Source organism: Mustela erminea, chromosome 7 (assembly GCF_009829155.1).
Source record: "Mustela erminea isolate mMusErm1 chromosome 7, mMusErm1.Pri, whole genome shotgun sequence".
NCBI classification, from domain to species: Eukaryota; Metazoa; Chordata; class Mammalia; order Carnivora; family Mustelidae; genus Mustela; species Mustela erminea.
The window spans coordinates 38,828,452-38,842,797 of record NC_045620.1 but is presented as its reverse complement, the minus strand read 5'-3'; the positions used below and the strand labels follow the sequence as shown (position 1 = coordinate 38,842,797).

Below are 14,346 nucleotides of genomic sequence, written 5' to 3'. Positions count from 1 at the left end.
AGGCTAGAAGTTTGAGATCAGAGTGCCAGCATGGTTGGATAGGGCCCTCTTCTAATTTATGGACTTCTCATTGTATCCTCACGTAACAGAAAGAAAGAGCTAGCTCTCTAAGGCCTCTTTTATAAAGGCACTAATCCCATTCATGAAGGCTTGGTGCCGGTCACCTTCCAAAGGCCCACCTCCTAATACCATCACCTTGGGTATCAGGCCTTCAAAAATTTGAATTTTGAAAGCACACAAATATCCAGACCACAGTAGATGGATGGATGGATGGATGGATGAGTAGACACATGGATGGGTAGATGGAGGATTGATGGATTGATGGATAGATGGATACTTAAGTGTTTCAGAGCAAGGACTCATCAAATTAGATTGCATGATACTTTTAACTTTAACATAGTGTTTAGTAAATGTTCATACAGTTAAAGCAATAACACTAAAGGCAGGTTCATTTAAAGACAAGTAAAAGAGAACTGAAATGCTAAGTAAACCATGAGAGTAGAAGGGTGTAAAAGGGGAAATTAGAGAAAGCATCAATTCCTTTGGTCTTTATGGGATCATTATATTGAAAGATGGGGAAAACTCTAGGGTTCTTATTTTCTTCTGATTCTTATTTGCTTGTTTTCTTTCAACAGTTCAAATATAGCTTCTCAGAGTGACAATTTTTTCCCAGAATTTTCTATTGCCAAATATTTTGAGAGCCAAATTCTGAAACTGGACAGTGGAAATTATTTCACAGATCATAGTATGAAAGTTATAAAGGACTATAAAGCTTAAAATCCAGTCCTCTTGTTTTAGAGATTTATAAACTTACCCTTTCATCCACTCCCTCATGCATTCATTCCAGAAATATTTCCCAAGTGCCTCATATACAGTAGACTCTGTGCTAAGTTCAGACAGTTAAATCTATGGGTCCATGCCATGATAGTCACCTACATGTGTATTTGTGTCTTGGCTCAGTGGAGGCATTCATAAGAAATACCTTTATTTTCTGTGTTAATGGGGTCTGACAAATGTGATTAGTAAATCATGCATTTGATTTGTTTACTGGTAGGTGATTGATAAATCATACATTGCTACAATTTCCCCCTATCCAACTGACGCTTAGGTTATTCCCAGACATTTTGGACAGTATTTGTGGTTTCAAGATTCCCTTATGCTCATAAATTTCCAATGGCTTCCTTTTTCTAGCATATAAAAGAGAAGTCTTGGCCTAGTATTCAGAATTGTTATAATAAGGCCCCATCATATTCTTGCAAGTCGTAACTTGTAGATATTCTGCTTCAACCATACTGAAGTAATTACTATTTCCTAGACATATGTTGGACATTTCTATCTCTATTCTTTGTTCATATTATTCCTCCAGCCTATGATGCCCTCTGCACTGGTGAATCCTGTCCATCTTTTATAAGACCTTTGCCATTTGAGTCCTCTTTCTTGACAATGTGAAGGCAGAGTACTAAGTGCATGGAAATTGAAATCATGCTACTAATGTGACTCTGGTACCCGCTGCTTGACTTTGAGTGTCACAAAATTGGCTCAAATATTAATAGTACCTTCCTTCTAGTGATGTTATGAACATTAGGTAAGACAAAGCTTGTAAAACACATATGCATAATTCTGTTATTCCATACCTCTTTCATTCTTTTTGGGGTTCCTTTTATTCCAACTATCACTTACTGTCATTGCTACTTGCATATATACCTTTCTTCTCGGCAGTATTGGTAGGGAAAAAATATAGGAATGGTTTTTTTTTATTCCTCTGTGACTCACCTATAATAACAAGCTACCATAGACCATAAACCATATACATGCCATATACATAGCACTTTCAATCAAGTTTCTGAAAAAATAAATGAAGACTAGGAGAGATGGATGGATGCATGGGTGTATGGTGTAGTGAGATGCAGCACTGGTGGCATTTATATTTAGTTGGGTCCACAAAGCAGACTGACTTTAATAACAAGGGTGTGGCTCCCAAATAAATTGGCAATATTTCTGGAGTAAATTTACATATAAAAGGACTACTCATGTTTCTTCCTTAAACCTCCTCTTCTCTTTGAGAAGGAGCAGATCCGTGCCCGTCAACCTAGTCAAAGCTTTTTAAAGAGCAGAAGAGTTTTGTCCTAAAAAGACACTTCAGAGAGTGTCTTCATTTCTTATTCCTGCAGCGGATTTCTGTTAATGCTTCACGTGGTTTCTGAGGAGAATTTCTGAAGGGTCACAATGAGGCCTAGGGAATAGGGTAACAAGGGTCAGGTCGGCCCTTATATGTGCTAAACTGAGCATTTCATTTAATGTGCTAACCTAAAGAGAAGCAGAGGCTGGCTGGTGTCCTTTGTTTTTGATTTAGACAGAATCAGGCTGAAGTTTACCTCTGTAAAAAGACCTGGTCTCAGCAGGCGGCCAGGTGTGCCTTGTTTCACTCACTCTGCCTTAGAAACATTAGGAAGCTACATATCAAATTCTACCAAATTATACAAACTGTCTTATAAAATAAGTACATAGTATCAACATCAAGGCATACTTTTTCAAAATAATAGACTATATGGTTGTAGAGCTGGGATCCATCTGTCCTCCACAAAGTCACATGCCCATCATGCCTTTCCACATGCAAGAAACAAGCCTTCACATTTTAAAATTATTTTTTTTTTTTTAAAGATTTTATTTATTTATTTATTTGAGAGAGAGACAGTGAGAGAGAGCATGAGCAAGGAGAAGGTCAGAGGGAGAAGCAGACTCCCCATGGAGCTGGGAGCCCGATGTGGGACTCGATCCCCGGACTCCGGGATCATGACCTGAGCCGAAGGCAGTCGTCCAACCAACTGAGCCACCCAGGCGTCCCTAAAATTATTTTTAAAATAAACTCTTCAGGTTTGGTTTGAAATAGCATTTGAAATAGTGCCTTAAAAAGTGTAGGCATTTCATAGACTTTTTAAAAAAATGCATGTTAAATGAAATAAAGTTTGGTTTGAAAAGACATTTCATAGAGTATGTATGTGACTATCAATAATACTGTTCCTTTTCTCTCCAGAAAGCGTTATACTACTTCTTAAAGGCAGCAAAGGCTGGGAGTGCAAATGCCATGGCATTTATAGGAAAGGTACATGCTTCATCTTGATTGGTATTTTTTCATTTCTTAAAAGTCTTAAGAAACTAATGGTACCAGTGAACTGAACCCAGTATAGCACGACAGATGTCTTTCATGGGAAGCAGCTGACCAAGGCATTCCATTCCAGATTGAGCATAGTATACTTGAGATGACCACTGGAGAAAAAGCCCCATACAACAGCAGCCTCTATCTGGGGCACCAAAGGTAGCCTTGAAATTGACCTGGCCCAGGCTCCTGGGCTGAGTGTAGTTCAGAGACCCCTACCACCCCCATGACCCTCTGCTCTGCCTTGTAACAAGACATCTGGGTCCGTTGAACATCTAACTAGTATAGGCTTCCACCCAATGAGGTGCCTCCTTCCTACACCGTGGGAATGAGAACCAGCTCTAGGCTGACCAAAATCCATCCTTGGGCCCCTATCAAGGGAGGCTCCTCCTCATATGCTGAGCAAGTTTTGTGGACAATTCCTCTAAAGAGGCACAGTTTTTTTTTTCCCTCTCCTTCAAAGACCACTGACTCCCCCAAGTGCTGCCCTTGGCTCCCTGCGGCCAATTTGCATTAGTAACCATGGGGACAAATGCGCCACTTTCCAAAGCACTACAAACAACTTGAGATGAAAGGAAATGTGAGAAAACACCAACAGGGTCCATTTCTTTGCCCTCCAGCAAGGTCACTCCAGAATGTATGTAAGAGATTATTTCTTGAGTTTTTTCCTTTCTTAAAATTGAGGTGAAATTCAAATAACATAAAATTCACCATAGTCTATCATTCAGTGGCATTTACTGCATTCACAATGTTGTGCAGCCATCACATCTATATAGCTCCAAAACATTTTTTAATCACCCGCAGATTCCATAGTTTATTACATGCTCTTTTTGTTTGGTTGGTTTGTTTTGTTTTGTTTTGTTTTTTTAGATGTATTTAGAAGGGAATGCTGCAGCACCACAAAATAATGCTACTGCCTTCAAATACTTTTCCATGGCAGCCAGTAAGGTATGTCTTCAGCCCATTTTTGTAAGTACAGAAAAACATTTGGCTTTTGTTACATGCAGTTTGATGTCGAAGAGTTGATTCCAAAGCTTCATGTTCAGCTAATGAGCCTGGGAGTTTTGTGTCCTGGAGAAGAAGAATATCATTGACAATAAAATATGGCATTGGGATAGGGGGAGAAGTCGCTTGTCTTCTTGGTAAATAAAGAATGGCAGTGACATATGCTGTTCTAGCAGGAGGCCAGACAAATCTCAGTTTTCCCTCCCCTGTGCAGCAGGTGAGGCCATCTAGCCCAGGAAATGGGAAATAAAAAGGACAAGGACAGAGGAAGGGAAAACTCAGAGAATGTCTGCAGTAAGTTCAGGACAAAAACAAATAAGAAAGGCCCAGTTTTTTCCAGTTCGATCTCTGCCAGAGGCCAGTATCTCCCCTGGCCCAAGAGGAAATCAGACAGGGGCCAGGACAAGATGGTTGAGAGCATGGCTCTGGGGGCTGAATCCATGGTTTAAATGCCAGCCCTGCAGCATACTGCCTGTGTGACCATGGGCAAGTTACTTAACCTCTCTGTGCCTCGATTTCCCCATCTGTAAAATGGGCATATAAGTTTGCCTCATATCGTTGTTGCCAGGATTTAATGGGTTAAAATTTATGGGCCTCATCTTGCAAAGTCCTGAAAGCAGTGCCTAGCTTACAGTAGACACGGTGTGTCAGCTATTATCTTTTGCAGTTTGGGGCCAGTGAGGTGGCGTGAACTTCAAAGCATATCCAAGGCAGAACTGATTGGACCTTGAGGGAATATAAAAAATGGAATAACATGGCTCCTGCCATGAAAATTTTTGTCTTGATTCCTGGGCTCAGTGAGCCTGGCATCCGTCTGATAAAACTTAGCAGACTACTCTGAATGCCTTCAGTGCATTAAGAACATCCTCATTGCAACACCCATCAGCCTAATGCTGGGGAATGGCCCTGATAAACTTCCTAACCCTGCACAGTAGGAAGCACCGTGCAGTCTTACAACCCCATACTGCAACACTGGGAGTAAAGATGTGCTCAAATCGGGGAATATTTTCAACTGCTCTCAGCGTTTAAAAGCCCACACGCTGCTTTAGGAGCCTATTTATAAATGACTAGCACCTCGGAGCTGCTGCTATTGTGGTGTAAATTACTGAGAAGGCTGGTACTCGGCTCCTCTCCCTTGTAATTTGTATGAAATTTTTGCTCAGCAGGCTAGTTATCTGGAGTACCATTAGATTAGGATGACAAGGGAAAGCAGACTGAAAAAGAGGTGGGCTAATGTAACAGGAAGGTCTCTTGTAATCTGGCAAATAATGCTGAATTTGTCAGCCCAAAGGAATAATGCCAGGAAGCTGGGTGTGTAAATTAACCCAGCTCCCAGACTATTCAGGGCTGTGTAACCAGCAGGAATCTGAGCTACTTGTGTTCTAAACCTGAGCTACCTTTCTTTACAGAGAAAATCTGAAATTATCTTTATGGTAATTATTCTGAATGGCATCAGGGGGACATGACCATATATTCCTTTATCATCACCTGGATGGTTTATTAGATTTCTCACTTGGGGTCACTACCAAAGTAAAGGGTTTCCGTCTTCCACTCTGCATATCCGTACAAATACACACATAAATGCATCTTTTAAAATTTGTTTTTAAGGCATATCAGTACCAGGATGCAAAACTACAGTCTTTATGTTTACTCAGAAACATGAGCAGTTATCCTGTCAGGTCCATATTGGACCATATGCTTCTACTTTTCTCTTTAAAAAAGAAAAAGATTTTATTTATTTATTTGTCAGATAGAGAGAGTACAAGCAAGGGGAGTGGCAGCCAAAGGGAGAGGCAGGCCCCAAGCCTCATGAGGGTCCATCCAGGACCCTGGGATCATGACCTGAGCTGAAGGCAGACACCTAATGGACTGAGCCACCCAGGCGTTGCCTTCTGCTTTTCTCTTTCACACCTCTGAACACATCAGGCCCATCCTTGTCTCCACACTTTTGTCATCTTCCTTCCTTCCCCAAACTTCCCATTCTGAATCCCACCCATCCTCCAGAAGAGAGCTCAATCGTCTCTCCTTCTGCAAACCCACCTCTACCCACCTTGGTTCATATAATTTTCCCTTTTCTGCACTTGCCCCACATTCAATCTCTGTACTGCTGGAACTTCAATGCTTCCACCTTGTGCCTTCTCTCCTAGTGTCTGGAGACCATGTCTCCTCAACTAGGAGGATAGTAGTCTTAGTACATAGTAGAGGTTCATCAAATACTTGACAAATAAGTGACCATCTGCTCTCTCAGTTCATGTCCATTAACCTAAGCAAGAGCACTGAGCCCTAAAGTGGAAATTATATATGGGGGGATTGCCTATACATATGCTTCGTTTGGCCCAGAAGGTGTTTCAGAAATCAGGCAATCTCACATGGTGACAGATGGTAGCTACACTTGTGGTGAGCACAGCATAATGCATACAGAGTTGTCAAATCACTATCCTATACACCTAAAACTAATGGAACACCATGTGTCAACTATACTGAAGTAACAAAGATTAGGAAATCTCATATAAAAGTCTGGACATCCAGCTTTCTTTGGAAAATGGAAAGAGCTGACCGTATGAGGCTGCTGTTCCATGTCACGCCGGTGGGCTGGAGCAGAAAGCAGAGGGGCTGCCACTGCCTTTAGACAGGGCAGGAACTCTCTCCTTTTCCTCAGTCCCTGTCACTCTGTCACCCATCAGTGTACTTCATTGTACTTCTTACATTACCTTAATGGTTCCTGGAGGTATATCTGAGTTGGCTACTCCTGACCTGAAAGTTACAAATAAGCCCTCTGGGTCCTTAAACAGTCGGTGAGTCAAAAGTCAGAACCCATCTCCTATTTCCTCCCTTCCTCCTCCCCTCTTCTCATTTCCCTTCCCTTCCATTTTTCTCAACACCTAAAATGAGGATAGTTGGAAGACAGACTCACTAGACTTAACCACAACCATCACAGCAGGCCTTACTATCTCTAGACCAGACTATCCCAAGCACCCTAGGACCACAGGTAGATGTAGGCAGGGGACAAGAGGGAAGAAGAGAGCAGTTGTGTTACATCTCTTTTAAATACAGCTGGACCATCCTTAAGAATTCTTACAATAGCTTGCCCTTTGATATGCAGAAGCTCAAACTTTGGAGTTTTGAAATTATTTTTCAACTATGCCTTTTCTAGTGATGTGCTATTCTTGTGTCACTGAGAGGTACTCTGGTTGCATCCATAATAACTCCATTTAGGAGGTAAGAAGAAATCTGGAGAAACTTTAACCAAAATTTGAGTTCCTGAGGAAATGCTGTAAGTCTGTAAAGCAAACCTACAAATCTGCTGAATGACAGCCAAGTGGCCAAATGTGCCTCCTCATTCAGTCACAAAAGGGTGAAGTGCATGATGGGAGACAAAAAGAAAAGTGAGTTTCCTGGTTAGGAAAGTCACTTTTAAGGTTCACTCTTTATCCTGGATTGATATGCTAAATACCAATATTTTTAAACATGTGTTAAATGCTAAAACATGCTAAAACGCCCTTCCGTAGACTCTTTAGAATACTAATTAGGAAAAAAAAAGGTAATTAATTTAGCATCAAGTGGAAAAGAAGATATTGATGATGTTATAAGCAGACAAATTTGAATAAAGAAGCATATACCAATGATTGAAATTCACAGACTCTCTAAAATGTTATTTGGCCATTTATATCAACCTCCTTTGACCAAAGCAGGTAACAAGTGTCTGGATAGACTTTTCCCTTCTGGAAAAGCTCCTACACATCCTTCAAAGCCAAGTTCAAATGTCAACCACCTTTAACAACTCAATCCTCTCAGTCCCTAGCCTCATCTAGGCAGTTGAGTATCCCTCTTCTAGGTGTCCACAGCATTTCTGAATCTGATTCTACTATGGGACTTACCACATTTGACATGGCTATTTAGGAGGCACTATAGTTGATTGGAGCCCACAAGCCTGTGAACTCTCTGAGGCAGGGATCATTGCTCATCTTTCAACTGTCACCTCCTACCCCAGTCCAACACCTATTACAGAGTCACACACAAAGCGAGCACAAAATAAATGAAGGATGAAAGAATGGAAAAAAGAGTTGGCTTTTGTTTCCCTCTTTTCTAGTCAAACGGGGTTATGAAGGTTTGAAAGGAGAAACTAGAGAGAGACAGAATAAATTACAAACTGCCTGATTAACTTGCCTTGATTTAATCCCTTATTGGGTACATTTTAAATATTTGAAGTGACTTTTTTCATAATTTTTCTTATCATGAATTGTTCTGGGACTTTACTTGGATTTTTAAAACTGTTCCAGGGTAATGCAATTGGTCTTCATGGGCTCGGTCTTCTTTACTTTTATGGGAAAGGAGTTCCTGTGGTAAGTTAAATAATTTCTCTCTCTTTTCAATGTATTTCTAGCAATTTATAAGGTAAAATTCATAATTGTTGACTAACTTAAAGGAATTAGTCTCTAATACCTTGTTTGCCAAACTATCATATTTGACATTAGAAAATAATTCAGTGGAATATTTGCCAAAAGAGACATAAAACAAATTTGTGACAAGAATAGCAACCCTAATTATATCTTAGAATTATAGATTCTAAGTAACCTTAGAAATCAAACAACGCCTGAGGATTTTTTCTGATAGAGAACTTTAGTTTCTTAGTGTAACCTCTGTCTTTTGAGTGACCCTCCCCCAATATCTAACAAAACCTATTGCCAGGGTAGGAAAAGGCATAATTTACAGTGAAAATGAGATAATTATTTCCTAATAGAATCTAACATAATAATGAAATAAAATGCATAAAACTTCTGATACTATTTTAATTAGCCTAAATCACATAAAGCTCTACCTATCCTTTTTTTTTTTTTTTAAGTGGAAGGCAATTGTTACCATGGAGTTATACATACACCTTTGAGTAATAGAATGTAATTATCTTGCAGAATTATGCTGAAGCACTTAAATACTTTCAGAAAGCTGCAGAGAAAGGATGGCCCAATGCACAGTTTCAATTAGGCTTCATGTACTACTGTAAGTGCTACAAATATGGCTGCTGTACCAAGAATGACAAATGCATTATTATTTCTACTCCATTTTTTTTTTACAAAGATAAAATTGTTGGAGTGATTGATTTAGATAGAATACTGAGGCAGCATTATGAGGATGCATTTGAAGACTTAAAGAAAGGACACCCATTGAGAGAGGAGGCAAGGAGGTATAATGAGGAAACTCACTTTTGGAAAGGTTGAGTTTGAGGTGCCTTGTGATAGCAAATGTGCATACTCAAAAGCAAGTATGCAACTCACCAGAAGGGTCAGAGTTGGAGAGAGGATTTGGGAGGCATCAACATAGAGGAGTTAGTTAAAAGTAGCTGAGAGTGCAAAAAGAAAAGAAAGAGCATGAGAAGAACAGTGAGCCATGGTCAGAAATCTGGTGGTCCTCAGTACTGTATTGAAAAGATAGGCAGAGAAAGAGTAGTCATGAAAAGACTGAAAAGACATGGTCAGAGGAATAGAAAGGAAAAGTGATCTTAAGGAAGCCATAGCATGGTACTTTCAAGAAAGAATAAATGAATGGGCCTCCCTGTGAAATGCAATGAGAAGCCTGCTTCTTCAAAACAAAAACAAAATGAAAAGAAAAAAAAGAGAAAAGAAAAGAAAAGGCTAAGAATCAATGGGACTTTTCAATATAGAGAATATTTGTGTGGTCATTGGACTGGTTGGGGGAGAAGCCAGATATGATGGAATGAGATATGAATGGAAGGTGAGAAAGTAGTTGGATAAAAATATTCTTGGAACTTGTGTGCCTTTAAATGGAAGAAAAGAAATGGAACAGTGGCATGAAGGGGATCAAGAACCAGGAGGGAGTTCTTTTTAAGGTGATGAGAGACCTGGGTATAATTTTTGGCGAAAAAGAGCCAGCCAATGGAGATGGTTAATGTATCTTGGGAGTGATGTGATAATTGATGAAGAGATTCTAGAAAAAGTTGAGTGGTATTAGGATCTGAATGCACCCAGGTAAGTAGAGGCCTCCTTAGTTTCAATAAAGAGGAGGGATTTCTCACCCTCAAAGATTGGAGAGTTGGAGGAAAGGATGGTGCAGATATAAATCTGGAGGGAGGGAGAGAGAGGCAAGTGAGAAAAGACAATGTAAGAATTTCCTTGGGTGCCTGGGTGACTCAATCTGTTTGACTTTGGCTTAGGTCATGATCCCAGAGTCCTGGGATCAAGGCCCACGTGGGGCTCCCTGCTCAGCCAGGAGTCTGCTTCTTCCCCTCCCTCTCCCTCTGCCCCGCCTCCCTGCTCATGCTCACTCTCCTTCTCTCTCACACACAAATAAATAAATAAAATATTTTTTTAAAAAGAGAATTTCCTCAATGAACTAGGCACCACCAAGTTCTCTTCTGAGAACAAAGGTAAAGTGATTGGGGTAGGAGGTCTCAGAAAGCCATGAAAGTTTGTTATACTCTGTGGGGATTGAGAGAGGGAGTGCCCAAAATGAGTACCAAGAGATCCTGAACATACCCGAGTATCTCCACTAAGTCCTTCATTTCAGAGGCAGGGCTAGGGCAGCAGGAGTTTGCATCATCAGCAGGCATTTTCCACAGTAGCCCAGGATGATGGCCTGTTTTATATTATTTTGGGTGGTTGCCAAAATGGCCTTGTTCTTCTAGTTCATTACAGGTCCCAGGCCGAGGATCTCTCAGATTCCTCCACCTTCTAGAATAAGAGTAATAGCAATGGCTAATATTTATTAAGTCTTTATGTGTGTCTACTCATTTGGTCCTCTCAACATGTCTAGGGGGTATCCTACAGTTTATAGATGAGCAAACTGAGGCACATCACAGGTCCAACAGCTTGCCCAAGATCACATGGTTAGTGGAGCTGGCATTCAAACGCAAGTGATTTGCCTCCAGAGTCTTTGCTCTTAGTGGCACTGCTTCTAAAGGTTATGGAATGTTGAGAGCTGGAAGACAAGTTAAGGACCGTCTAGTGAAAGCCTCTCCTTTTACAAATGAAGTTCCTAGAGGGTGCCCAACTCACAAAGGGTAACGAGAGAGCCAGGACAAGCTGCTAAGAGCATGCTGATTTTCCACCCTCGCCCTAAATGCTTCTCCTTGCTCCAAGTATGAGTTCAGTCTGAGCAGGGCCTCCTGGAACTGGGATTCACCTGCTTCAAACTCTGTAGTTATGACTGGGAGAAGCTCTACTGGTCTCCTGATGTGGAAAGACAAGAATGGTGAGCCACGTCCTGATGTCCTCGGTCCTCAGAGACCATCTCTTGGTCTCCTTTTCACTAACTTTAGGTACGCCGAATTGAGGAGATATTCTCATGAGACTTAAGAGTCTTTCTTCTTCAGGTCTCTGAATGGGTCAAGAACATAAATTTCCACATTCTTACTTATAAGCAAATTTAACTTCTTTCCCCTCCACATAGTGCATCATAACAGCTTGACTTTTGGTTGGCTTTTCTCATTCTATTTAAAATAATAGGCATCACGTGACCATTATACCCATAGATTATAACACAAAAAAAGATAATAATAATAAATAAAACAAACAAGGGGTGGCTCAAAACAATTTTAATTTTCAGCTGGCTCTGGAGTATGGAAGGATTATAAACTTGCCTTCAAATATTTTTACTTGGCATCTCAGAGTGGGCAGCCCCTTGCCATTTATTACCTGGCCGAGATGTACGCGACAGGAACGGGAGTGTTAAGATCGTGCAGAACTGCTGTGGAGGTAAATAATGGCATATGTTTAAAGCGTTTTTCATTTATCACAGAGAGGAGGTGATACTGTCCTTCAGTTGTTGGTGCCTTTGATTTTATAGATACTATGTCTTCCTGTTGAGAGTGTGATCATGGGTATTGGCCGGGCAGAAAAGCTGTGATGTAACTCGGGCTGGGACAGGAAGAGGAGAAATGATCCCTCCTCTCTTGCTTTTGGCTTTTCATCAGGTTTAAAGCTCATCTCAGAATTCAGTTAAGGAGCTCTGCCTCAGCCTTCATTCAAATGGCCAGGGCAATCTGGCCCTTCTAAGTGGGACTGGGAGTTGTGACTTGGGAAATGAAAGGCTTTGTTTAGCTTAGAAACTGTAGCCCACTTCTTCCCAGAAAGCAAGGTCCTTAAGTTTTTGATGATTTGGATGACAGCTGGAAAAGTGAATCCTTTCAGCCTGAGCCAGTGATGTACTTTTCAAAAGTAAGCTTTTAGGACCTTAATGCCCTTCATTGATTTATTAAACACTTCCGCTGAACCAAAATAAATACCTCCATGTTGCAATCTGGCCCCTCTGAAACTCATTTCAAAGGCTGCCAGCTAATAATCTATCTTTAGATTTGCTCCTTTGCCAACTTCCTAATGAATTATGTATGGCTAACCTCTTTTGGTTACATAAGGGCTATTCAGCTAAGTTGACGCTTGTCCCCACAGAGCTCTGCACACCTCCCTCACAGTTATGTCACCTACACCCTTAGGCACTGTCTTCCCTTCATTCTCTCCTTTCCACATCAGCTGTGGCCTTATAACTCACCCTTGCAGAGCAGCAGTACCCAGAACAGTCCTTTTTTAAAAAACAGAAGTCAAAACATTCTGTCCTGCCAAATAGCCTAAGTCAGGAGAGTTTATTACGTAAATTTAAAATAAGCCTCAGGAAGTTTCAGCTCAAGACCAAAAAATTTACACTTATAATCTTTGTGCCTATGAGAGGTATTATCTCTTCGCCCTAAATAATTTTCAAAAGCCATACTTTAGACCCGAAATCCTTGCCTGACCAGCCAGGAGAAGCCAAAGATTCACTTCATTTATCGTTTGCCTGGGACGAAGCATATAGGCTAACTTGTGTGCTTGATTTCTTTCTCCACGTACAGCTTTATAAAGGTGTCTGCGAACTAGGCCACTGGGCTGAGAAATTCCTGACAGCATACTTTGCCTATAAGGATGGTGACATAGATTCTTCTCTTGTTCAGTATGCACTACTTGCAGAAATGGGGTATGAAGTAGCTCAAAGCAATTCAGCATTCATTTTGGAATCTAGTAAGATAAGTTAAAATTCTCTGCAATTCCCCAATCATACATATGCATAAATGACTTTACTACACGGGTATTTTAAGCCTTCCTAATGAAATGTCTCTCTTTTTTTAGAAAAGGCTAAGATTCTTGAAAAAGAGAAGATGTATCCAATGGCACTTCTCCTTTGGAATCGAGCTGCCATTCAAGGTACAGAACCTAGATAAAAATGAGCACACGCCTAGTCCCTGTCCACTATCAGTCATCAGTTTGCTCCAGCTGAGCTCTCGGGTGTCTAAGCAGAAAGCTGCAGGCTATCAATCAGGTGGTCTTTCCTGCGGTACCATCTTAGGGTCAGCCTTTGATGAGGGGTCATTTCCAGGAATTTCTTTTCTTTGTTTCTTTGTTATGCTCGAGGTCCTTGGTTTGGTAAACCATAGGCACCAGAGTAGTTGTTTGAAACAAGACAGTTTTGACTCAGGAAACCAGTTTTCTTGTTCTGACTTGAGTTCACTCATTTGCTGAGTTTGGGTGTTTGTTTGTTTGTTTGTTTGCTTCTGAACTTATCAGAGAAGTGACCTATGTCTTAATGAATTTATAGGCAAAATTGATTATGGATCTAAGACTCATTTGATTGCTCTTTTAAAATACCACATGGATGATTACTACAAACTTCAGATCTTTATTGTAACTATTAACAGGTTAGCATCAGAAAACGAAAGAGAACAAAACCCAAAGTCAAATATCAAGATCCTCTCCCTATTCCTGGGGTTCCTGTACCCAGCTTGCAGGGTTCACAGCAATGAAGACTATACAGTAACACTGGAGTGAAAATATTGGCAGGTGGCATTAGTAAAAGCAAACAGATGCTGCAAAGCTCTCACGATCAGGATTTAGATATGTGAGGAGCTCTCATGCAGTAAAAGAGCAATTTTATTTCTGATTAAGTTTCTTAAAATTGTCCCATGGTAAGGTTGAATTGTCTCTTTTCCATAAGAAGTGAATGGGATAAAAATGATTCTCAACTGACACTATATGAAGCCGAGGGGGGAAAGTCATAGGGGTGCCTTTGCAGATCCCACTGAGCCAGGGACAGAGCGGCAAGCCAGCCATGCAATTTTAGCAAGAAGTTCCTGAAAGAAGAAAAGCATGTGTTTTCTAAAATGCAATAAAGACCTTGTTTGGTATAGGAAAACAATACCAATC

The 14,346-nt window shown here is 40.7% G+C and overlaps 1 protein-coding gene across 4 annotated transcripts in view; it reads left to right on the top strand.

The window, feature by feature from the left end:
• The window catches only part of SEL1L2 (SEL1L2 adaptor subunit of ERAD E3 ligase), a 113,436-nt gene that overhangs the window by 86,074 nt on the left and 13,016 nt on the right, over positions 1-14,346 (top strand). For all 4 annotated transcript variants that reach the window (XM_032351441.1, XM_032351439.1, XM_032351438.1 and 1 more), the window contains 7 exons: positions 3,035-3,103; positions 4,028-4,105; positions 8,443-8,505; positions 9,073-9,160; positions 11,723-11,871; positions 13,002-13,167; positions 13,276-13,350. In XM_032351441.1, coding sequence (XP_032207332.1) covers positions 3,035-3,103; positions 4,028-4,105; positions 8,443-8,505; positions 9,073-9,160; positions 11,723-11,871; positions 13,002-13,167; positions 13,276-13,350 — 688 coding nt within the window. The remainder of the gene's footprint in view (positions 1-3,034; positions 3,104-4,027; positions 4,106-8,442; positions 8,506-9,072; positions 9,161-11,722; positions 11,872-13,001; positions 13,168-13,275; positions 13,351-14,346) is intronic.